Below are 26,774 nucleotides of genomic sequence, written 5' to 3' on the forward strand. Positions count from 1 at the left end.
AGCTGTTCCAAGATAAGACTGAATGTCATCAGCGGTTGCAAAGACAGAACCCAGCTCCATGCTGCGAACAGACTCTTCTCAGACCTGTGACTCGCTCTCACCAGCACCTCTGGGGCAGGTCTTCTGGACAGCAGCCAGGCAATGTTTCAGTTCTAAGAAGATGAGGGTGTTCTTGACTTTTGCAGAGTTAAACACTTAGGGAAACTTCAGGAAGCAAGCACTTGGTAAAAGGTAAAGCTAGCTGGCCCGTCAGCTCCCTGCCTGCTGCCCCGCTCATTCTCATTTTCATGGTTCTTAGCATGTTTATTCTCTTCTTTCCAGTGGCCAAAGGACAAGTTTAAATTTCTTATTTCCTCTAGGGAGCCTGGAGAGAGGCAACCGGCACCAAATACAGGAAGTCATGTGGAGAGGATCTCTTATTTATTATGGCTCCCATATTATTTCCCTTCCCCCAGCCTCCGCCCCCACCCCCAGTCACACTGAGTCTCCCAGCTCTTTCCTGCAGCAGAGAACAGAAGACAGTCCACCTCTGCTCCCTCGGGTCTGTGGGCGCACTGAGGATCTGGAGGCTGCTTCTGGGAATCCCACCCTGTGTGGCTGTGTGATTGAATGGGAGGCCCTTACATTTCATCTCACATAGAAGGGCCCTAGGAAGGTCTCTGGGACCGGATTCAGTTTCAGGAGCCTGAACACCACAGAGGAGAAAGGTAGGTCCGTGTTATTGTGCTTTGTCCTGCTGCCTGTGATTTGAGCTGTTCTGAAGTAGATGTGACTGCCCACCTGGCTTTTTGATTGGGCTGTATACCTTCCACCTGGGTCTTTTTGACGTGGACTGATTTACAGGACTGTGAGCAAAAGGGTGAGAGGGGAGGTGGCATTTGGGTTTTTTGAATTTGTACATCGTTGGATAAAGAATGCCAACCAGCATAGTACATAGAGCATGATGCTGATTATTATTCTTTTTGGAGGGCCAATCTCATTAGAAATTGCTTTTTTATTTTTATTTTTTTGGCTTCTGCTGAAGGGAACAAAGTTTACCACTTGCCTTTTTTTTTTTTTTCCTTCAACAATGTAGACCCCTCCCTTTATTCATTTATTTATTTATTTTACTCTTTCCTGAGTTTTTTCTTTGGGTGAAAGGTATACTCGAGCTGACAGGATTTTCTAACAGGGATAGAAACAGGTGTATCTAATGTCGGGGACCTATGGGCTGTGAATAAATGAACAAGAACTTTGCTCAGGATCCGGTGGACTTCCATGTTACTTTCCAGAATTTGTTGTGAAACAATTGCTCTTCCTGAAGTTTCCTGAAATCGAATGCAAGTAGTGACACCATATGTCAAGGGATATCTGTGAAGAATGGCTTATTTACTCTGCTGTGATCGTTCTATGCAGGGATGGTGCTCACTCTATAGCTGGCTGCTTTTTGGGGCCAGTGAGGTCACTCTTGGGGTTCAAGATAATGTGTCCACTGAGACCTGGAGCAGGGTCAAGACATTCAAATAACATTACCTATTCTCTGGAATTCCTTTCCTGCCTCTTATGGGTTTTTGTTTGTTTATTTGTTTGTTTGTTTAATTTTTGTCCTCATAGTCTTCCTCTCGGAGAAGTATTTTATAGCAACTTCATAGACTATCAGCCAATTTACACCTATTATTGAACATAGACTCTTCTTCCTTAGCTTATTTAGTTCAGGTGTTCAAAATTTCTTGCCACTCGTGTTTTTAACCTCAACAAAGTCTCCCTCCGCTCTGTCCTCCATGTCCTACCACGGGGTTCTTGAGAAAATCAATTCTGTCAATGTCACTCTCCACAGTGAACTAGTCCCATCATGCGCCTGCTGCCTAAAGGGCCCTCTGGAGTCTGCATTTTAACCAGGTCCCTGCACATTAAACTTTGAGAAGCCCCAACTTAAAGAAGGTAAACAAGACCTTCAAGGTCTGCTCCTTATCACCGTGCCCAGCCTCGCCTCTCCCCACCTGAGCTTCCAGCTGTACTAAATACCTTTCAACTCCTCAGGACATGAGAGCTCTCTGCCCGCCTATGTCTATGGGTGCTATTCTCCCTGTCCAGGTCACTGCCAATCATCTTCTCCACCCAACTATCCACTGCAGCCTGACTTCTTTCCCTCCTTCCCCCTCATCCAGTCCACCTCACTCTGAGTGTCCCTCAGGTCTGTGGTTTGATGGCACTTTGTGAAATGTGCTGTCATAACCCTAGCACATTAAGTGATGGTTGCTATGTTTATTTTCATCCTTGAGGAGTTATCAGTCTTTGATTTCTGAATCCATAGCACTTGAAACAATGCTAGGTGCACAGCTTTTGCTTAATCAATGTTTATTGAATTTGTGAGCACATGAATGAATCTGTTGTCTGAAGAACCCAAATTCATTGCCAGATCAATAGTTGGAAGCTTTTCAAGGAGATTGCTGATTCCTGTAATATTTTCCTACACTCTCCTTTAGGAGACTTTGCTATATTCATTTTTTTCATCAATTATTTTGAGTATCTACCTTGTACCATACCTTTTTAGAATTGATTTCTTTATGTCTCTGTGGATAGCCTCTCCCATTAGGTGTTTCTCTATCAGTGCCCCTCACTCCACCCCTCCAAGTCAGAGACTTGCGTATTTATTTTATTTTTTATTTTTATTTATTGATTGATTGAGAGAGAGAGACACTGATTTATTGTTGTTCCACTTATTTATGCATTCATTGATCAAATTTTATGTGTCCCCTGACTATGGACTCACACCTGTTTAGCAAATACACATATACTGAGCACCTTCCACAGAAACACCAGGTTCTGTACTAGGGATACAATGGCAAGTGACACAGATGTGAGTCCTGCCTCCATCCAAGTCTCCTTAGAGAGGATGTACATTTTCTCATCCTCTGTCCTGCTTCTCCCTAAAAAGCATTAAAGAAAACTCAAAGTCTGATCTCTAATACATGTTGGCACATCCAAGTACATATATCAGGAGCTTGAAGTATGATTTAGTAAAAAGCTGTGGGGCCCTGACTTAGTCCTGCACCTGTAACTCATTTGCCATGTGAACGTGGGTGAGTCCACATCCATTCTCTGAACCTTGATTTTTCTCAAGTGGTAAGCAAGACAGGAGCAACAAGGGAGAGGAGCCTCCGCTTTCATGTGTGCACATAGAAGACGATATCCCAGGAGCCTCTGCACTCACCTTCTCTCATGCAGCTTGATTATTTGAAGGGCATTGCTCTGTAGTTTTCTGAGTCAAACTGGCAAAGAGATCTTAAGGGAGTCATTTTTTCACTATGCCCATGTGCTCAGCCATAGACATTAATGTTGTCCATTGGTACCTTCTATGGAGCACAGTGTGGCAGTGACTCTTAGGGAGCAGTGGCCTACAGCTTACTTTAATCCACTGGGCATTAGTTGTTGGGTGTAGAACTACTTTGAAAAGGGGCAGCTGAGGGCAGAGGCAGTGTCATCCTCAGGCAATCCCTGCTTTTGGAGAGCAGCCAGGAGAAAGGAAGGAAGTAACCCTACCAAGTGGTGTGGGGAAAATGTAGAAGCCTGTAGACATAGAGCCAGTCCCTGAACCTCATTGTGGCAGAGCTGCAAAGGACTCTCTTTCTGACTACATGCAGGCTTTTTCTCTTTCCACCTAAAGGTGTGGCCTAACCAGATTTCACCTAGAGTCAGATGTTGGACTTAGTATCCTTTGTCCCCAAACTTTGCACTCCCGTAGAGGGCATGATCAGCTGGGGGAAAAACAAATATTTCATATTTATTCTGTAGACACAACCACGCGGCTCGGGCTAAAGCAAACGGTTTAGGCACCCTCATGCAACCACTTCCCCCCTCTTTGAGCCCTGTTGTCTTGTTCTCCCACCACCTGAAGTTTCCATAACAAGGTGCCTCCCGGGCCTCCTAAATTCCTTCTTGCTTCCTGTTGCTCACGCGTCTCTTGACCACTATACTCCCCTGCACACCCACCTTGTCTATAGTTTCCCTTCAGCAGCCAAGGTGGGTGTTTTCCTGGTCACTTCCTAACTGTTCAAATTAACATTAATTTTTGGCTTTTATAAAAAAACCAAAAAATAACAAGTGTTGGTGAGGATGCAGAGAAAAGAGAACCCTTGTGCACGGTTGGTGGAAACGTAAATTGGTGCAGCCACTTTGGAAAACAGTATGGAGGTTCCTCAAACAACTGAAAATAAAACTATCATATGATCCATCAACTCTACTACTAGGTATTTATCCAAAGAAAAAGAAAACACTTCTTTGAAAAGATATATGCACCCCTATGTTCATTGCAGCTTTATTTGTAATAGCCAAGATGTGGAAGCATCTTACGTGTCCATCAATAGATGAGTGGATAAAGAAGATGTGGTGCATTTATACAGTGGGATGTACTCAGCCATAAAAAGGAATGAAATCTTGCCACTTGTGACAATGTGAATGGACCTTGAGGGAATGAAGCTAAGTGAAATAAATCAGAGATAGATAAATACCATGTGATTTCACTTATTTGTGGAATCTAAAACAAAAACAAAAAAACCCTCTCAAAACTCATAGCTACGGAGAACAGAACAGTGGTTGCTAGAGGGGAGGGAGTCAGAGGTCTGGGCAAAATGGGTGAAGGGGTCAGGAGGTAGAAGCTTCCAATTATAAAACAAAGAAATTATGGGGATGTAATGTACAGCATAGTGTCTGTAGTCAATAACATTGTAATGCATAGTTGACAGTTGCCAAGGGTAAGTCCTAAAAGTTCTCAACACAAGGAAAAAAAGAATTTTGTAATTTTGTATGGTAATGGATGGTAGCCAGGCTTATTGTGATTATCACGTCTCAGTGTATACCAATATCAAATCATTAGGTTGTACCCCTGGAACTAATATAATATTATATGTCCTTTATACCTCAATAAAAATGAGAAAAAAAAAACAACACACACCCATTAATCTCTATTAGTAAGGACAAGTTGTAGTGACAAAAGGATTGTTAATGTGCATAGGAGGATTCTAGCAGCCACAGATCTCAGAATGTTTCTGAGATCAACCTTGGCTATACCTGGTTCAACATTGTTTTTTTAATCAGAGACGTGTGGTGGGCTAGAAAGAGGCAGACCTGGTTTTGAATCCCCCATCTGCCACTTCTTTGAGTTAGTAATTGTATCTTGCCAAGTTTTAGTTTTGTTTCTGAAAATGCAGCTAATATTTAGCTCACAAGGTTATAGAGAAGATTAATTAGCTAAAGTACTTAAAATGTTGCCTCAAGAAACACATCAGATCTTAAACGAGGAGGCTGGCCAAGATGGGGAAAATGAGAAAATTGTCATTTGCAGAATAGTTGAAGGAACCAGGGGCATTTGAAGTAAGAAGTCGGTCTTGTGGCACATGGAGGCTACCCTCAAATATTTCAAGATTGATGTGTGTGGGGAAAGAGGTCAGCAGAGGATTGATGAGTGGAAATTATGGGGTAACGGGTTTTAGCTCAATGCGCGGAAGGATTTGCCCGCCATCAGAATTGTCTAAAACTGCCTAGTGGTTTGGTGAACGACCTGTTCTGGGCGGTGAGCCAGCACCCTGGAAGCTCGTGGCCGGGGTGTTCCCACAGGGATGCCGCACTGGGTGGGGTCCGGGTGATGACCTGGAGGTCCTTCCCGCTCAAAGCCACCGAGAGTCCTGTGATGTCAGGCCCCCAATCCAAAGCTACCAAAGGAAGGTCTGAAAAAAAAAATCATCAGGCTAGAGAGCGACTGTTGCTGCGCTTTTGTTAACTAACTCTGCCTGTCTGCTTGACCATTTAAAACCAGGGTCTTTGCAACAACAATAGAGTGAGTTTGGACTTCCAGGAAAAAGCAAAGAAGGCATGAGAACGATGAGGCAGCAAAAGTTCACTCAAAACCACTCTTTTTCAGTTACTCTTTAACTAGATTGTGGGTTACTTGTTGTGCTGCAAACACATTCCGATTTGATGGAAAACTGACACAATTTGGCCCATTTTCAGCCAAACCAGGGTCAGGCAAGTCACAGCAAGACTCAAAGCTATACCCCTGATATCTGTTCTATTTATAAAATAGAAACACCACCAAATGGATATGTATTCTGAGCCACTCAAAAATCTAATTTTAAAGAGTGCAACATAAATGGTCCTACCATCTTCTAAATTGTAGGGACTGTGAGTAAGATATTTGCCTTTTGGGGAGAGAAGAGAGCTGGTTGGAGCTATCTGCCTGCTGTGAGTCAAGTTCATTGTTCACTGTTGACTTACCTTTCTTTTTCTGCTAAATGAGCCACGTTAATAACAGCCTCTCTGCCAGCTAAGTACCTGGAGGCTTAGGGAAGGGCGGACTTCGTTACAGGGGGTCCCACGCAGGTCACCCGCTGCTCCGGGCCGGCCCAGGGCTCTCTGCTAATACTTTATCCTTCCTGCACTGGGAAGAACTGGCTGGTCTTGTGGTTTTGGGTGCTCCCATCTTTCTGCAGTTGCTTGGACAGCATCCCAGCATGCCTTTGCTTTCTTGAACACTGTTTTGAAATCCTCAGGCAAAAAAAGCAATAGCCCTTTCAAAGAAATGGGTATCAGCAAATGGTACATTTTGTCAAATCGAAAGGAAACCATGATATATTTTATTCTTCCCGTTTACCTGGGCTTGCTTTCTTAAAAACATTTTTAAAAAAATTCCCTTTTGAAATGTGATCCACTGTGCAGGGCAAAATCATAGAACCCCATGCAGACCAGCATGTTTATTTTTAGGCGCACATCAGCCTGCCCAGCATAGCAAAGCAACTGCCTCACGTCCAAACTCTGGCCCTGGGAATTTCCTCTAACAAGCCCGTGTTTCCGAGCATTGTTACAGTACAAAGGGCAGAGGGAGGTCTGAGTGGAAGGCTCATGGTAACCCCGCCCAGAGTGAAATCTGCAACCTGTCATTGCCTCAGTCTACAGGGTCCGAGTCCGGGGTCATGATGGAGGTCACCCACCATCTCTGGGCAGATGCAAATGAGTCGGCATGTATGATTATTTCATCTAAAAATATCCCAAGACCAGTGATGGCATTTCAGAAATAAAGGCTCAGCTTTCTATTGACAGTTGAGAATCTAACCCTCACCCGTGCTGTGTAGTGGACTCTGGTATGGCCAGAAACAGGAATTTGAAGAGCCTGGGTTAGACTGCAATTAGTAAAGGGTGGTTAAGCATTTTATAGTAACAAAAGCACACATGTACATGCACACAGCCCTGACACATACACCACACACCACACCACACACCAAATACCCCACACCACACAATACACCACACACACCACACCATATACCACACACACCACACACCACACACATACACACACCACACACCACACCACACACCATATACCACACACCACACAATACACCACACACACCACACACCACACACACACACCACACAATACACACACACTGCACACATTCCACACACACACCACACCATGCATGCACCCCCCCCACACACATGAGCAGCTATCAGAAACATGAATCACCCAGATCTTTGCTATTAATGTTTCCTAGGCCAGTTTCTGATCCTTGATTTATTCATCTACAGAATGGCTGCAGTAATCCTCACATCCTATTAGTTTGGGCATAAATAAGGTACATTATTACCAATAAACTGACCCACACTAGATTTTTGCTTAAGATTTTTGCATTTTGGTTTTAAAATGCTTTGGATTCCTTATGAGAAATTATTGTATAAATATTTACCAAGACTTCAGAGATTTTTGTTGCTGTTGTTTGGGTTTGCTGTTTTTGTTCTTGTTCTGGTGAGTGGTGAGCGGTGTGTGTGTGTGTGTGTGTGTGTGTGTGTGTGTTGTTTCTTGCAATTACAGAGAAATAAGCCTAATCGGTTATGTAATCAACACACTTTATTAGCAGGGTTTTCACACCTTTGTCAAGCCCTCCCATTCCTGGGGAAGGCCACTGCATTACTACTCAAGGTTGTAAAGTTCAAGGTTGTGTCTGGGAGTCACTGCAGAAGATGCTAAGGTGGATCTCAGGTCTGCATGCAGGGTCCATATCCAACCTGGAAAGGATCTGCAGTCTACATTCCAGAGGTTCCATGTGAGCGTGGGGCTCCCACACAATCAAAAACACAAGAGGCAAGGGAACCTGCACGGACAGACGCCACACAAAGGGCAGAGGGAGGGGCAGAAAGCCCTGAGCGGGGGCAGGATTGTTGGGCTCTGCCAGCGGGTGGATGTCCAGGCCCCCTCCAGGTCCACAGATGCAGGAAAATGCGCTCCAGCCCTTTGGTGAAAATGCGAGAACATTAGTAAAAATGCTTTTATGGATTGTTTTGTTTGCAAGTGTTTATCATCAGACACTCCTCCGGGGTTCACAGGGCAGGTTGCGAATGTCCGAAGTGGGGCCTGGGAATTTCCTTCCACAAAGGCTGCGCTTCCTCTCTTTGTTACTCCTTGGAGAACAAGTGGAAGCATTGCTAGAGATCCTTAGTTAACCCTTTCTCCTGTCCAGTGCTCCTGTGTCCTCACATCACACAAAAGTCATGTTTCTGGCCTTCTAAGAAGTAGAAAGATTTTGGACTTGGGTTGTGTGCGTGCACAGGCAGGTTTGTGTGCATGTCTGCATGTGGGTGTGTGTATGAGTATGTGTATGAATGTGTGCATGTGTGTGTGAGTGTGTTCGAGTGTGTGTGAGTGTGTGTGTGTGTGTGTGTGTGTGTGAGTGGAGAGGAAATAGGTAATAAAGTGTTAAGTTCAATATCATAACATGCACCAATCACTGTTTAGATAGGGTAAAACTTCTGCATTATTACTACAATATGCTTTCCTACTAAAAATGCTGATCAGTTTCAGTTCCCTGTCCCCAGGACAGGACACACCTAGAATGATATTTGCTTCTCCCCATTGGCATCTGCTTTTACTAAGCAGGGATATGATCAGTTGAAGATCTTTCAATCGATGAAGTTATTTACCAAGCATATGCTGCATGTGGTCTACTAGGCACTGAGAGAAAGCCTGAAAGAAACTTTAAGAACATGTGAAATATTTAAATGCACACGCACTTGTGCATTGTAAGTGAGAGTGCACAGAAGCCAGATAACTGTATGTTTTAACCCCAGGAAGATCAGAAGAGGCACATGAGCCCTCGCCTAGCCAGAGACTAATTATACACAGAGACAGTTCCATGGGGTCTCCACCGTCCTCACATGTCCAAGCACTAGTGTGGCCAAGTGCACGCACACACATGGACATACACATGCACACACATGTACACATACCTCATCTCAGGAAGCAGCTTTGCCTTCTCAGAGGTCACAGCTCTGTTGGCCTCTCACCACCAACTCCATAAAAGTATCCGCTTCAACACCCATCTCTCTCCTCCTTTCCGGTCTCCAAGGAGAGACAGCCCTTTCCTACATCCAGAGCTCAGCTCTCTCCTTCCCTCCACCCTCCCAATGGCCTCACTCCACTCCTCTCTGATTGACTCTTTCCCATTATCATTTCATTCTACTTATGTCGTTCTCATCTCAAACAATACTTTACCTTCACTCAAAATCAAAATCACAATTCTAATACTTCCGATTTGAGTTTTCAATCCTTGTTTAAAAGCAAAAAGAAGAAGAAGAAGAAGAAGAAGAAGAAGAAGAAGAAGAAGAAGAAGAAGAAGAAGAAGAAGAAGAAGAAGACAACATGGACTTCAGAGTGAATTTAAATTTCTCTTCAGGGAGAATTTCTGAATATGTCATGAATGACACTGTGTTTTCATGCACCTCAGTGGGGTTGCCACAGTGGAGCACGAAGCAGAACTAATGTTTTGTCAAGATCACCACCTCACGGTGGAGCTGGCATTGCATAAACTACCCACGGCTGCACCTGCAGCTCTTCTGAAGCCACAGAGGAGTTGTTTGAAGGAAACCTGTGGGGACCACAGGATGAGCCTGAACATGGAGTCAGTACAAAATCCACAGCCTCCTGCCTCCCAGGAGTGTGCAGGGCAGGCTTAAGAGGGCAGGGCCAGAGGCTCACCCAACCCTGGGTGGTAACAGTACGCTGAATCCTCTCTTGGGTGAAGAGGAGAAAATATATCAGCTGTTATTTATTTTGAAACATCTCAACCCTCTACAATGTCTGGGGTTTTTGTAATAATGTATGTAAAATATTAGTGTAAGAGAACAGTAAAATGACACTCAAAATACTGGCGATACAGAGCATGGTTCATCCACGTGTGGTCTAGAGATCACCAGTGGACAACCTGGCTGGAGTGCTGGTCAAATTCAGATTGCCAGGCCCTACCTGCCCTATAAAATCAGAATGTGCATGTGCGAAGGTGGGGATGGGGGCAGGGAAGGGAGCCATATGTACACACTTTTCACCAGCACCTTAGATGTTTCTTCCAAAATCTGATGCACATTTAATTATGCATAAGTAACAATGGTTAGAAAACATCAGCCAGCGTGTTTAGAAAAGTGTTTACACTGCTGGCTTAAGGGGCTCCTCCCTGCATTCCTCTGGGTAGGTTAATGATTTTGCCAGCTGGCTCCTCTTTGCAGGGACATCCTTCCTGCTGAATTTGTAACCCTCTCTGGCCACACGTTTGGAAGAGAACCTACCCTGCTTTGTACCATCCCTCACACCATCAGGTGTTGACCTTTTTGTTCGCTTATGTCTCGGCAGCCTATCTTATCTATGCCATACAGCATAGCGGAAAGAGCTGGGTTTGGGGTTCAGAATCTGACTTAAACCTTCAGTTTGTTTGACCTCCAATCTGGGGAGTTTTCAATCGAGGCTTGGCAGGTTGCTAAACCTTTCTAAGCCTCCCTCTCTAAAATGGGAATAGCTAACTACCTCATAGAAGAATGTGAAAATTTAGTGACATTGTACATAAGCAATTTTTTAAAAAGAACTCAGCACAAACCCTGTGATGGAGTTGTTTCTTGGCAAGAGGCAGCAATTAATAACAACAACAGAACTATCATCACTACCAACTATTGCAGTGGTTCTCAACCTTCTGGCCCTTTAAATACAGTTCCTTATGTTGTGACCCCAAACATAAAATTATTTTCGTTGCTACTTCATAACTGTAATTTTGCTACTGTTATGCATCATAATGTAAATATCTGATATGCAGGATGGTCTTAGGTGACCCCTGTGAAAGGGTCGTTCGACCTCCAAAGGGGTCGAGACCCACAGGTTGAGAACCGCTGAACTATGGTGACAATATACTTGGTGAGTTTGGGAAGCACATGGATGATTTGTTTTTACAGAACCTGAAACAATATTCTGTATAAAAGAGGCCCCCAAACATTCTACCAGTAAGTGAATATGTTGTGATTTATTGGTAAAAATAGTATTTTAAAAAAGTAAATATGTAAGCAAACTGCTTATGTAATTGGTCATGTGACTGGAAATCAGATTTGGTCTGCTCTTGATACAATTCGAATAATTTTGCACAAAAATAATCTGCTTTCCCACATGTTGTCTGCAAGTTCTCCTTACTTTACTAGACAATTCTGTCTACTGCTTGTATGTTTAAATTGCATTTCTTCTATAAGTTACTAAGTCTGTTTTTCCCCTCTTTTTACTTGAGACCCACCTTATTTCAATAATTTCATAAATGATAACTTTCAAGGGCATGTAGGTTTTATTTATTTTTAAGAATTATCCTTCAAACAATTTTTGAATTGGCTAATGCCTATTTCCTAATTGCTGACATACCTTAGTTCTGTTTATAACTTCATAAACTCAACTAACAAACCACATCTACACACACACACACACACACACACACACTTCTAATGGTTATAAATGTGGGATGTTGTTGTATTCTTAGAGAGCACTGTATCAAAGAAAGAAGAGAAAGGAGAAAGAAATATTGGCAGCCTAGAGAAGAAATATGAAAATTTGGAGAAAGAAGGGGCGAGTGACTTTCTAACTACTAAAGTATCTTAGGACCCTCATTGATCCTTTTTGTTGCTAACATGAAGCATTAAGGCTTTAATACATATCAGGTCCTGCTCTAAGCACTTAAAACAACAATCCTATGAGGTAATTGCACCCCTATCTCAATTTTATTCAGAAGAAAACTGAGGAAAGAGAGGTTAAGTAATTTCCACAAATATACAAAGCTAGAAAATGGTAGAACTAAGGCTTGAACCCATGCAATCTGGTGTCATAGCCCATGCCCTTCACCTCATATAGTGCTCTAATAATGTGCCACCTTGAGGACTTATTTGTAACAAACATTGATTTCATACCTGTACCTGACCTGGGCTAAGGTACAGGGCACAGAAGAGTAGACAGATGAGGTCCTGCTTTGGGGGTGTGGGTGGAGAGTGGGGGGAATCATAGGATAGCAGAAGAGCTCACAAATAGACCATTATAATGCATTTCAGTAAGTGCTTTGACAGAGGGAAGTGAGGGGTGGAAGTGTACACACAACTAGAGTGAGTCAAAGGCAGCTTCTAGAAGGAAGTGACCTTGACTTGGACCTTGAAGGACAATGGAGTTAGACACATGACAATAAAGGAAGGAGGCAGTTCCAGGCAGAGGCTGGAGAACACTGTGTTTGCAGGGCATGAGGGGGTTCAGAGAGGGAAGAGTAAAATGGGAAGAAAGTGGGAGAGAGAAGTGAAGTTGGATGTGTAGGCAGTTGCCGCAATGATTTAAGGTTTTAGCTTGAAGATAGTTGTGCCATTTTGGAGACAGGACAGACTCTCCATGAAGGAACCCAGCAGCTCACCAATCTGCCAGTGTTTCTTTTAAATGTATGAGGAGCTTCTGATTCAACTGGTGGTTTTTCAATGTGAGGACCCTATGTTAACAGATAATCATACTATATAAATCCCAGTGGTTATTCAAGTTTGCGAGCGGAGAGCTGTTTAAACACTGATTACTAGACCCAACCCCTCTAGTTCTAGATTCCAGAGGTCTGGATGGGCTCAAGAATTTGAGTTTCTCTCAAGTTCCAGGTGGTGCTAGCACTGGACTCCAGCCCTCTAGAGAGCAGAATCCCTGAGTGTGAAGCCAGGAACTTGGGCAAAATGATTTAGGTGATTCTTAAGCAGACATAAAATTTGAAAATTCCTGGGGGGGGGGGTGGGGAAGGAATGATTAAATCTCTCACCTCCTTTGCAGTAATGCTCCTTTGATTTTTAAATATTTATGTAGTTTAAGAAAAACTAACCCAAATATTCCTGATATTCTGTTTCACTTTGGCCTGTAAGTTGTCAAAATGTGACTTGTAAGGTTCCTTGGAATTTTAAAAATCAGCCCTCTGACACTCTTGTTTGCGAAGCAGGAAGTCACTTGTTACCCAGAGCAAACACACTCAAGTCAAGGATTTGCCCTTCCAGAGGGCTTTCAAGCTGGGGCTTTTGAGCAAGTTTCTCGGCATTTTGGAGCAATTTGAATCCGAGCCTTTAGAGAATGGACTGTGAATGTGGAGACATGAGATTGATGTCTCTGAGTGTGGCCAAGTAGAGAAGGCCGAACCATATCTTAGGTTGTCAATTCCTCTTGGATAGATGAAGCAGAAGAAGCTGGAAATCCAAGGGCACCTTGAACAAGGGTGGAGTGAAAGGATGGATGGAAAGAAAAGATCCTGGGTTCTTCATGTTTCCCTTTGCTTAAAAAAAAAAATCTACTGTCTTTTATGTCATGGTCACAAACTAAATTTCTCACACCAAAGATTCAGAAGAAAAAGGTTCATGTGAAAAACAGCAAGTGGCCAAATCAACACCATTCTTTAACATGGTGACTGATGAACCAAAATAAGGCTTTGGGGAGCAGAAATAATTACAAATCATAAAAAAACCTAGTTCCTGTGTGGGAAACTTAAACTCCTGTGCCTATAACATTGAAATGCAAGTGTCATTCTGAATATCTAGAAGCATCTAGAAATCCTTATTCACCCAAAGTAGATTCACTTCCATTAACTGTCTGTTTCATATAGAAGAAATGGGCTGAATACATATATGCTTGAGGATTTTTCAATACCACACAATTTGTCGCCTTAGTTTACCAGCGAAATTAGATAGTAGAGCCCCTAATTCCATATTCTGGGGACAAAGTTCAACCTTTACTGAAAGTGACTTTTGAGTTTTGAAACAATGGGTTCAAAGGGAAGTTGCTAAAAATAATTGAAATTAACAGCGATTGTATCAAAGGGAAATAAGCAGAAAACTACTTTCATTGAACAATCGACTTTTATTAACTTGCTCTTTCCCCTCATTTGGTTAATTTTCTCATAGGGATTTCAGTTAAAGTCCTGCATTGCACCAGCTGGTTGTCTATTAATTTACTAAGTGCCTCCACGAGCTCACGGGGCAGCCGGTGCCCTCCCATTTCCTGAAGCTTCCCCCACCCCCACCTTTGAGCCCACTAGATTCCAACCCCAGCTCAGCCCTGCCCTCACTCAAGTCAGATACTTTGAACTTGGTCACTCAACTGACCATATTAAAGCAAGATTACCACACCTACAGGTAGAAAACAACCATATAAAGGAAGGAGTGATGAGTCCCTAAGGCTTTTGTGTTGACAGAATCAGAAAAAGGAGAAACAAAATGAAAAAATGAGGAGAATTCTGGGGAGAGGAGAAGGCCCTGAGAAGCACTTTGTAGCAGCACATGGGTGGTAGTCTCTAGAACAATAGACTTTAAAGTTCAGTTTGCGCAGGAGTCACTTAGAGAGTTTATAAATAAATGAAGATTCTGGAGGCCACCCTGAGACTCTGGTGAGAAGGTCACAGGCAGGACCTGAAAGTCCTGGTCAGTGGACACCCCCAGGGTGTATAGCACCCTGCCCATGAGGATCGAAGGTCTAGTCTCTCCGAGGGTGAGAAGAGCAGATGGACTACAAGGATTTGTCCATGGCTTGGAGGGGAAGGGAAGGAAAAGTGTTCCTCCACCTTATTGGAGTCCCTGGCGGGATCTGAGAATTAGACTGATAAAATGAGGTTAACAGGAGAGACGCATACACTTTTATTTAACATAAGCTTTACTTGACAACAGTAGCCTTCATAAAGAAAGGAGGACCTGAAGAAAGTTAAACCTGACTGTTTTTATGTGAGGTTTGAAAAAGAGTGGACAGTTGAGAAAAGTTGTGATAGCACAAAGAGTATGTGGTGAATGTAGTAAACTGGGGGGAAGTGCACAAGACCAGTGTTCAGATTCTTCTTGACATCTCTCATTCATGGCAATGAGGATTCTCCTCTCCTCCGGGTGTAGGAAGGGCACCTCTCATTTGCTTCAAGGGAGAAGGGGGGGATGGGTGGAAGCCAGAGAGGCCTCCTGTTTCTGCCATTTTCTCAAACTCCTTCAGCCTAAATATCCAATATGCTAAGGTGCCATATTTTGGGGTACCATGTCCCGAACCCTGTCAGAGAACAACTCACCTCCCGTGGCCTCATCTACCAGAACCTCACTTTCCTTATTGACAACAACCCCCAAGATTGCTCATTATCTATGGCCTCCTAGGTGCTTGACAGAACAACAACAAAAACCAGAAATCGACCAGTCAACAGTGTTTGTCAAGGGTTGGAGGAACATGGGAGGGAAGCCAACCTACTCAGCTCTGATTTTCTGCTTATGGGATGGGATGGCAGGTGGCAGAGTCCGAGGCTGGGAAGGAGAGGACGATGCTTTAGAAGGCACCCGAGCATTGTCATTCTCCTGGCAAAGAATTTGCAGAGCAAGCTTTGGACTTGTTCTGCAGGCTTTGGGCGGTTAAAGAATACACATGCTTGCTAAACACACAAAATTAAACTGTAATTCATGTTTCCTCACCAACTACGTGTAATGGAAAATATGTCTGGCTGTCGGTGACTGCTCATATCACCTCGCAGTGAAGATGAGCATAGAAAGCACTCTGCCTGGGAGATTGAGATACACATTCAAGGCAGGAGCCGTGATTGGCCGGCAATGCCCTGTTTAATGCCGATAAGAAAAACTGAGGACCCAGTGGAACACCCAAGAATGTGAGATCTGAGCTAGTGAGGCTGGGAGGGGCCAGGTAAGGGCCGGAAAGGGGATTTTCAGTAACATGAAAGAAAGAGGGATGGGATGCCGCCTCACTAACACACGTGCACTCCTTGTAGCCCTGACTCTGCTTAATGTTGCTATATGGCATTTTTGCTCACCTGATATGTAAGTTATTTGTTTGTTGATTGCCTATATTACTGTATCAGTTGAAGCCCTGGCAGAAAAGACTCTCTCAGAGGTTAACTGAAATGGTGTAGGCAGCTAAGTCAACAGGAGATTGGCAGCATTGAGAAGTCCTGGATCGCCTTCCTGAGGGCAGAAAGAGACAAAAGGTTTGGGTGGCGTGTCAGAGGAGCCTGGCAAGACCGGTGGATGTAGGAGAGGGTGTTCCCCAGAATCTGTGGCTGAGGGTGGAGGAACACAGCCACTGCCCAAACTGTAGCCCGGACCCCCTTTCCTCCATCCTTCAGTCTCCTGCTGGGCTTTCCCCCGCCCTTTCTTCCCCTTGCCCTCCCACTTGACAAGGATGTGGGTTTGGGTCGCTTCCCGGGGCACAGAGCAAGGGTGAAGATGGATCTGGAGGTGAGCCAGCACTCTCCCCCAGCTAGAATGTCAACTTCTAGGGGACAGTGTTAGTTAGTGCTTATCTCCAGGGTCCAGATTAGTGCCTGGTGCATAGATTTTCAACAAATATTTGGTGAAAAAAATGAATGATGCATGACTCAATGAAGAGACATATTATTGTATCATGTCTCCTAACTGTGGGTAGGTGACATGATACAAACTCGCCCACTAACCCTATGATCATATTTAGCTAAATTCGCCTTCTCATAAGGCTTTCCTGAGAAGGGCTTATTTTAAAGGGCAGTCACAACAGGCAGACCTGGATGAAAAGAATGAGGAGATACCTGGCACTTGATTACACACAGATTATGCTAATAAGTTATCTAGACATTCACTCTACACATTTCTGATTCTTGCTCTGTGAGCAGCTGGATTGAATTAGCCATAGATGGACCCCATCGTGACAGCAATGGTGAAGGTTAAGCCTCTGGTATCTACAGATGCTGCAGTCACGGGAGGGCTCATCCCCAGCCAGCCCACCCCCAGCGGGCCAGAAGGCCCAGACACCAGGCAGTCCCGGGGGTTGGGTCCCATCCTCCCACGTCAGCTGCTCAGAGACAGTTTCCTGTCTGTGAAGTGGGGATGGCTGGGCCTCTTCCCAGGCATAGTCGTGAGGCTGGTCAGTGTGAACACTTAGCAGTAGCCATCAGGACTGTTTCTTGTACTGGACAAGGTCGCTAAGCTTGAGAGAGGTGTGGAAAGTGCTGCGGGGCTCTGCTTTCCGCAATTCGCTGGGTGTTTTCGATTAGGGAGGGTCAGGAGGTAATAGCACAGCCAGTCCCCAAGCAGGGCTTCCTGCTTCCTTCCTTCAGGGTCAAGTGCAGGGGAGGCTGGTTTCCCTCTGACCCCTGCTCACTACCACACACCACACAGTATTTTTCTTTCAGGTGGCCTGGTGGGCCTAGAACTACACACACACACACACACACACACACACACACACACACACACAGCTATGCAGCTCTTCCTTCCTCCGGTCAGGGAGATGTTTCCAGAAGAGCGGGAATGAGGGGCAGGTGGGGGGCCTGGGAAGGAGAGGGCAAGATCAGCTTCCCTTGGCGAAGATGGGAAATGCATTAGCGAGTCTTGGCATTCACGTGGCCGCCCTTTCCAAGGGCGCACCTCCACTGCAGCTTGCTAGTGGCAAGTCCTCCCCCCACTTTGGGTCTATACCCCTGAAGGTTGGCTCTGAGTTAAAAAGGATGGGCTGATGTAAAGAGAAATGGGTGACCCTCGAACACAAAGGTCTCCGTGCCTGAGTGACAGCTTAGCAGACACTGGAATCGGTGTCTCCGAGGGTGGGATGTGGGGAGAGGTCCCCCTGGGTGTAGGCAATAAGTGGTACTTGTCTGCAGAGAACTTAAAATCAATAATAAAATCAATTAAAAGTTCTTTCTAAAAAATTATTACGTGGTAGCCATCCCAAACAATGTCAGTGATAACATACTCTTCTTAAAAATAGTTTTGTTGATCTAAGTGCTAAACAATTATTGCCCTCACGGGTGAGTTTCAGTACTACAACATAAGCTCATACTTAATATTTTTATTACTTATATTTTAATGGATATTGCACTCTACATCGAAGTTAAATCAGAAAAAAACTCAATTGTATACTGGCTCCTGACACACAGGGACTCGGCTATGCGTGCTTGCTTCAGGATTAAGTTCCTAATGGCTTGCAAATATTTGGCCGTGCTTTCTGTGTGTCCATCCCATCGGTATGATGACATGTCCTTGGCCTTGAACAGTATATTAATAGTAAGCAATGTGGGCAGGTGGTTGTAAAGACAAAGAAACTGAGCAGGAGTTGCTTCAATTCTGTCATTCTGTGGGACCATGCAGAATTTTTATTTGTGTTTAAAAGTTAAAACGGTAAAGGACAGTGCACCCTGCAAAGTGTAATCTTTTTCTTGACAAATACAATTTTGGTTTACAATGAAATGTTTTACTGCATTTTAATAATATTTCCACGTGAAATGTTTTATTTTTTTCATTGTTTTAAACATAAAGATTAATCAAGAAAATAAGGATTATTAACGGAAATAGTGTTTTCATCTAAAGAGGGGGAAGTTAATAAAAGACATGGTTCAAGTCTCAAAAAAGCTAGATGCCTCCCTGGTCCAGAATTATGTGTGCTGGTTGCTGCTTTCTTTACCCCTCTGGTACTGCAATGCAGAACAATATAAGTGTGTGTGTGTGTGTGTGTGTTATTATAGGTATACACATGCACGTGTGTGTGTGTGTGTGTGTGTATTTGTAGGTTTAAGAGACCCATTTTCTCTCTTTAAATCATCTCACAATTCCTGGAAAATTCTATGATTTTAGACATAGAAGTATACTTATATATTGCTCTTGTTAGTTCATAGAAATAATCCCAGGGCACCTGATGTGCAAGGTGAACTTGGCACTTAGGAAGGGGCCATTTCTAATTTAGACTAGTAAGTGAGCCAAGGGCGAGAGGTCATTTACATGGGGGCCCATATTTAGAGTCCAATAAAGGGTCCCAAGCAGAGATACATACTAAGAGTGTGCACATATTACCATGTAAAACACGGGCCAGATTTCAGTGGCCCTAAATAAAATGGAAAATGGAAGGACATTTGAGGAATTCAGGAAGAGACTAAAAATATATGTGGTTTTCCTCTCAGTGTTTCAGGTCAGATGAGGCAAACTAGAGGGGTGTGGGCCTGGAATAATCCTGTATTGTTGATATGTAGCTGTGTTTTGTGTATTATGTCTCAGCTCTAAAAATAGTTTCGAGGTCCTGAGAGGCAAACTCTGAGTTATAGAAGGCAATGTTGTCTGGAGAGGTCTTGAACTTGAAAAACTGGACCCCTTATTGTCCCGGAATAGGCCATCAGAGGGAGCTATGGAGGGCTGGGCAATTCCATGCACCAAGGGGAGAGTCTGCAGGATCTGGGCCATATCCAAGGGCAGTAGCAGCCACTGTGAACATGTTTCCCTAATCTCTTACTCCATCTATTTCTGGAAAACTAAAAAAGTACAGAACGCAGGGCAACTAGCCTTAGGGTTTATCAATTTGGTCACCAGGCTGACTAGATGGTCAGACAGACACTTAGAGTTGGCATTACCACATGAAACAACAGATCAGTGAAAAAAGAAGGCGCCAAAGCAATGCCTTATCCACTGCTCAGGTTTGGGGAGACGGGGAATTCAATACATCTACAGGTAAGCCATCCGAAGTGAACAATGAATGCTTCTCCCCAGTAATAAAGCAGGCAAGTTGTTTTGAACAGGGGCCAGTTTACCAAGTAATGTGCACGGTATTCAGAAATTTTGGGCCATTCCATTTTCTTTAAAAGCAACTTACTACACGTAAAATAGAAAGGAGTGTTTGTGGCCTAGCAAGATCTTGCTAACTATCAAATATTTAATTTCCCCCAAGCTGTCACAAGCTCTGTTGTTTTTCAGCATTCCATATCTCCATGCTTTTAAAAGGCACATTCTTCCTTCTCCCCAAGGAGTTGAGCTTCAGGAATTTTTATTAATTTTTCACTTGTGCTTCACTTTCCATTCCCACCACCACTGCCCCTAACTTTATTGTTTGAGTCTCATAGACACAGGCGTCAGCCTGTCTTTTTCCGATTTCATTCTCAAGCAAACATTGTCACTGTCCTTGACATATTACGTATTCTTGAAAGGGCATTTAAAAAAGAATACATCATTCCTCTGAAGAACTTGGAGAAGTATTAGTCCAGGGAAATATCTGTTAGACTTGTAGCAGAAACTAAAGAGCAGAGCCTCTGCTGGGACGTGGAATGCATACTGTGGGGGGTAGCAATTTTTACCACAGGATGGCCCTCTCTGGTTGACCAGAAGGTAATACTGACTTATTGTATTACCTTCACATTGGAGGTCTTGCAACATTTATTGAACATCTATGATGTCCTGGGGATAGCTAGCTCTACTTCAAAAATTACTTCCACTCTTTGGCTAAGATGGTGGAGTATCTCCCCATACATGTAGGGGACCTCCTGTAACTCTGTTATTTACAAGAATGCAGGGAACATCAGTGTGCATGTGTGTTAGCAATCAAAGCATTGCTATGCTTTTGGAAGTACTGGGTTCCCCTGATGGTGTGTATACCTTAGCCAGCTGAAAAAGAAATGAGAGGTAAAGCAAAATCTCCCCTTGATTAAGTTATTAATTAAAAAAGTATTCATTGAGCACCTACTATATTCCTTTTCAGAGTTACTTATTATTTTAGTTCATATCTTCTTTTATAATCCCATCTTCAAATTAATCATTTTAACTAATAATTTAAAAAAGTAATAGTTAAAGAATAGTTTTTAAATGATCGATTCTCATGTTTAATTTTCTTTTTTCTCAAATATCTCTTTAACCTAAGTTAATGTGTGCCATATGAATAAAATTCAGGAGGCCCATGAAATTTAGAATTTCCTTTCATTAGGAACACAGGTAATACACCACAGCAGTATTAGCAGTACCTATGATTTGTTACCAATAGAAATCACAAATATTTTTCTATCACATTTACAATGTTGCAGATCCTTAAAAAAATCTAATTTATTCCCATCATCACTTAGAACTTGTGATAGTTACTAAACCTGTTGCATTAAATATTTTATCTGAATATATTGATTAAGTAGTCAATACTCAATCACATCATGTTTAATATTTCAGGAAGTATATTTCAATAGAGTGTAATCCTATGTATTTTGCTTTATGCATTTAAAAAACACTATTCTGAGGAGGCGTCAATGGGTCTACCAGATGGCCAAAAGAGTCCATGGCACAAAAGCTTTTTTTAGTAGTCCTTTCAGCCAGGACCAGTGAGGTACAAACCTTCTCAGTCTTCACATGCTAAAAAAAATCTTTATTTTGCTCTCCTCCATGAATGTTCTTTGAAGTATGGAACCTGATGAGTTCACCCTGGAATAAAGCAGGTCAAATGGACAGTGGGACCCTGGACCAAACCTGGGGCACACCAACATTTAGGGATCAGGTAGAGGAAGAAAGGCCACCAGGAGACTAAGAGGAGGGATGGGTGGGGAAGGAGGGACATCAGAAGAGTGGGTGCCACAGAAGCCAGAAGAATATGAGGTTTTAGGGAGGAGGAAGTGGCCAAGTCTGTCCAGGGGTGCTGCAGGGTCAAGGAAGATGAAAACAGAAAATGTACCATTGACTGTGGTGACATGGAAGCATGGTGACCACCAAAAGAGCTGCTTTGTGCAATATGAGGGAAGGAACACTGATTTGATTGACTCTGGGGCCAGAGAAGAGGGCTGAGGAAGTGGAGACAAACATATTCAGCTCTTTGTTCATGACTTGTTATGGGAGCAAAAAACTGTTGCAGTCAATGAGGGGAGGGAAAGGCATAAGTCTAAGAAAAGCATTTAAAGAGACATTCTAGAACATGTTTGTGTGTGGATGGGACTGATCCAGTGCTGAGGAAGTAAGAGGAAACAAGACACAGAGACAAGTGGAGGAAGAGGCACGCCATCAGGAGGGACAGGGACGTGTCATCCTCTCAAACCAGAGGGAAGGCAGAAAGGGCAGTGCAGGTGTAAGAGGGTTGGAAGTTCCTGTGTAGGAGCAGGAACATTCCTGTTTAATTGACTCTGTTTCCTCAATGCAGTATGAGGCAGGTTGCTGCTAAGACCGAGGAGAGGAGGAAGTATGCAATGGTCATTTTGAGGACTGAGAAAACTAAAATAATGGGCTTGTTGGCTATGTGATTGTAGCAATTCCACCAACAATTAGCAGGATGATTTTAATGAATGAGCCAAATATCTGCCCTTGGACAGAATTAAGAACTGCTCTTTGCAATATCACCCCCTATCTATTATTCCTCATCTCTCTCTAACTTTACTGCCATCCTGTTGTCTCTACTCTTTCCCATATAAAAGCCTCTTTGATGTCTTAAACTAATTCATGTTTATGTAAAACTCATTGGAAATGGAAAATATGTCAATCTTCTAAACATATTTGAGTCAGAGAAGAGTCTGTTCCTTAACTTACAGTAATTTGTTTCTAAAAGTGTAATTTCAGGAATTAGAGGCAGGTGGAGATGTTTCTTTTTTCTTTTTTTAAAAAAATATATCTTATTGAGTTTTTACAGAGAGGAAGGGAGAGGGATAGAGAGTTAGAAACATCGATGAGAGAGAAACATCGTTCAGCTGCCTCTTGCACACCTTCTACTGGGGATGTGCCCACAACCAAGGTACATGCCCTTGACCAGAATCGAACCCGGGACCCCTCAGTCCTCAGGCTGACACTCTATCCACCAAGCCAAACCATTTAGGGTGGGACATGTTTCTTTTTGTTGTTGTTGTTGTTGTTGCTTCTCAAACCCTGCCACAGGGTGACAGCCAATACTACTGATGTCACCTGGTACCATATTTTTTAGCCTACCATAGTGCCATTCACCACAATTTTAGTTCAACTGCATTCTAAATGTTAAAAAGAATTCTTTAACATTCTTCCATTTAGGTGCTGGAAAAAATTGGGTATCATTTCTGGCACTAATTAAGTTTTGAACCAAGCATCATTAAAAAAAAAAAAAACACAACAAAAAAAACAAGCACAAGTTTAACACAAGTTTAATATTGTCTCTTTCTCTACTGAGAAATCATTACTCCATCTTAGACATTAGGTGTAGAGATAAACACCCTATCGGTACCTGTGGAATTACCCCATTTTAGAAGTGAGAGGTAAAGTATCTTAACAGTATCCTGGGAGCACAGGGGGGCAGGGAGGCAGTCACCAGAGCATGATGTTAAGAGGACTTCCTGCCAGATTAACCAGAAAGCCGCCTGGCAGCCCAAACAAAGACAGAAGATCTAAATTCTAATTCTAGCTCTGACACTAATGGTGTGGTGACCTTGGTTAAGCCTCTCAACTTCCCTCTCACACAAGGTGGCTGGAATAATGGGTAGAGGCCCTCTTTAACTCTTTGATTCTGATATCTCCTGGCCTGGGTGACTCTTCAGCTCATATTTGCCCAATGGTTTTGGTATCATAGTTGCTCACTAATTGACTTGATACATTCTGATGAAATTACCTCTATAATCAGAAGCAGAAATGGCAGCAGGAGGGCGGGGAGACTTTTCTTTTGAAGTCAAAGGAAATGCTGGGGAGCTGAAAACAGTAGAGAACAATGGACTCTGAGAGGTGGCTCTAAACGAGGGCCTGCCAGATGCTAGTAGATCACACTCACTGTCAGAGGTATACAACATCTGCCAGTGCAGAGCACCTGCAACAGGATGAACAATTAGGGAGAGAGGTTAGAATAGCAGTGACTATCCAGAGATCATGGACAAAAGAACACCTGTCCTTTAGAGGAAATGCAGCTTCATTCTAAATAGATTCCTTCCCAGATCAAGACAAGAAGGAATGCCCACGTCTTCAAATATCTTGCTTTTCTCCATAATACTGATGAAAGGGAGTGAGGAAGGAGAAATCATTGACACATTTTGTCAATTAATAACTCTGATATCAAACGCATCCCAGCTGCAGCTGAGGGTGACATATTGTGGACATCAGTAGGCATGTCTGCTGCATGGATGGCATGTCACCTGTAAGAACTAAAGGTGGAACCTGGAGTCTGAGAATGGCTCTGTGCTTCGCTCTTCTGGGCAAAGGCAGGGAAGGTAGTGCTGGGAGTAGCGTCCAAAAAAGGAGAATTCCACTTGGAAGGGGCTTTGGGTTTCCACCAGAAGCTGGGACCATCACTGGAAGCATAGGAAGGTGAGTAGAATGGGGCTGTCAACTGTACGCAATGGGTTCAAAAGATGGAAGCTTTGGTATCTTTCATAGCAAAATAACACCATCATCTTAAGTTATGTACACAAAGGAGGTGTAATAGCTCTGTCTACGGGTGGAATGAGTCCATAACAGCAAGTACAAATAAAACTTGAGAGGCTGCAGCTGAGCACAAGTACAACTAACTCCAATTAACAGAGACTCTGCCAAGGTATACACACAAAAGATAAGAACAAGACCATTTGTATACTATAAAACTGCCCAATTATTTTTTGGTTCCTTCCTTGCATAAGGACAGGTCAGTGCCAGAGGGCAATTTTGCTGGCCTTGAAATAGAAATACCAAACAAGAGCTGACCCTGGGCCACACTGAGTCAAAAGGGTTACCAACATCTTATTGTGAATTAAAAAACAAACCAAGCCTTAACCTGCCAATACATGGAGGTCAGGGTGCTTCCAAAGGTGAAGCATTGTGTACTTTTGCATATGCTTCTGCTATGTATATGCTAATGCTGTGGCATTCATAACTTTGCTTGTGTGTTACACTTCCAAATACTCTTCTATAGTGAACCAAATAGGCATCTCTGCCCTCAGGGAGCTTACGTTCTAGTTGGGGATGGAAGGTGGAGACAGCCAATAAACAAAATAAATAAGTACATTATAGTATGTTAGAGGTGATATATAATATGGAAAAAATAATCAGGGAAACAGGAGTGGGAGGGCTGAAATGTGAAATATGGCAGTTAGCTAAGTCTTTACTAAGAAAATGAGGATTGGGCAAAGGTGGGAAGGGAACAGGGAGAGAGACACGAGTGTATCTGGACAAAGAGCATTCCAGACAGAGAGAAGAGCAAAGTAGGAAGACTCTGAGCTGGAATTGTACCTGGCTCACAAGGAGGTCAGCACGTTGGAGCAATGTGAGTGAGGGAAAGAGAAGTAAAAGAGGAAATAAATGCTGGGAGGAGCAGGGATGCTGATGGGGTGGTGCAGGGCTTACAGGCCATTGACAGGACTTTCACCTTGACTGTGTGAGAGGGGAGTGCCCAAGGGTTGGGCATAGGTGATGGACGTTATATAGCTTATGTTTTATGAGGACCATCTAACTGCAGTCTTACACAGACACCAATAACCCAGTCAAGAGACAGTGATGGCTTGAATGAGAATGATAGCAGTGGAAGAGGTAAGAGCTGCCTAAATATGCATGTATCTTGAAGGTAGGGTTGACAGGACTTGATGGCAAATTAAACATAACGTGTGCAAGGGAAGACTCAAGGATGACTCTTAGGGTTTTGGTCTGAGTTAGCTGGAACGATGAAGATACCGTTTACTAAGATGGGAGAGACTATTGGGGTAGTTCGTTTGGGAGGGAAAAGTCAGAAGTTTAGTTTTGGACATGTGCATTGTGAGATCCTATCGAGCATCTAAGTGGGGATATTAAGTAGGCAGTTGGATATATGGGTCAGGAATTCAGGCGAAATGTCCCTGATAAAGATACACATTTGGAGGCCATCAGCCCAAGGATTTAAACCAGCAATTTTCAACCGGTGTGCTGCAAGAACTTTTAAAACATGCAATACCTGACCTCTTTCCCCTTAGACTGTCAAATAAAAATATGACAACAGCCAACACAACAATAGCCATCTGGTGTGAATGAATCAAAATTATACCTATATTTTTTATCAGATTGCCAAAAAAATGTGCTATTTTTTGGTGTGTTGAAGAATTTCAGTAATTAGTTTATGTGTGCCATGAGATGAAAAAGGTTGAAATTCGCTGATTTAAATCCTGAAACTCGTGGAGATCACCTGGGAATAAGCATCAACAGAGAAGAGTTCCAATGACTGAGCCACAGCGCAGTCTAATGCTGAGAGGGAACCAGCAATGGAGTGAGACGGATCAGTTTCATGTTGTCTGCTTTTGTCGATGAGCTGCAATAGGCCAGCACTATGTTAGGAGCTGGGCAAACAATCAATGAGACTGGCCCCTGCCATCAAGGAGCTCATACTCAATGCAGGAAAGGAGTCACCTGAATGCAGTGTAGTGACTGCAAAAGACTCACCTGGTAGGGTGGGATCAGGGAGACAGAACTCTTGGCCCAGGCTGGGAGGACTACAAGGGTCTTTAGAAGACATAACACCTGTAGCTTAGAGTCACCAAAAGTGAGCTGAGTGACGAAGGAGAAAGGGCAGAAGGTGCGAAATAGCCTGGAGCTTGCTGAGAAATACATACTTATTTGGTGCCGACATCTCCGCCTCTGAAAATAGCTCTGTCTCTAGTGAGATTAGGCCCTCAAGTGCTAAGAGACACTTTATACGAACGCAAATATAGATAACACAGCTGGAAAATTAATTACTCTGGCTTCACTGCTGCATCAGGTTGAAGAAGTCTGGGGTCAACTTGCTACCAACTTCAACATCTTAAAATGCAGGGGAAGGGCAGGGCCCC

At 43.3% G+C, this 26,774-nt stretch overlaps 1 protein-coding gene across 3 annotated transcripts in view; it reads left to right on the forward strand.

Annotated features, from left to right (window-relative positions):
• The first annotated feature begins 469 nt into the window (after positions 1-469).
• Positions 470-26,774, forward strand: part of ADGRF5 (adhesion G protein-coupled receptor F5) — a 102,507-nt gene continuing 76,202 nt past the window's right edge. For 2 of the 3 annotated variants that reach the window (XM_059701494.1, XM_059701493.1), the window contains exon 1: positions 25,489-25,509. In XM_059701494.1, the coding sequence (XP_059557477.1) occupies positions 25,492-25,509 (18 nt within the window). In that variant the 5' untranslated portion in view covers positions 25,489-25,491. Of the gene's footprint in view, positions 708-25,488; positions 25,510-26,774 lie in introns of those variants that run through there. The other variant, XM_059701496.1, reaches the window with a different exon arrangement.

The sequence above is a fragment of the Myotis daubentonii genome, chromosome 6 (assembly GCF_963259705.1).
Source record: "Myotis daubentonii chromosome 6, mMyoDau2.1, whole genome shotgun sequence".
NCBI classification, from domain to species: Eukaryota; Metazoa; Chordata; class Mammalia; order Chiroptera; family Vespertilionidae; genus Myotis; species Myotis daubentonii.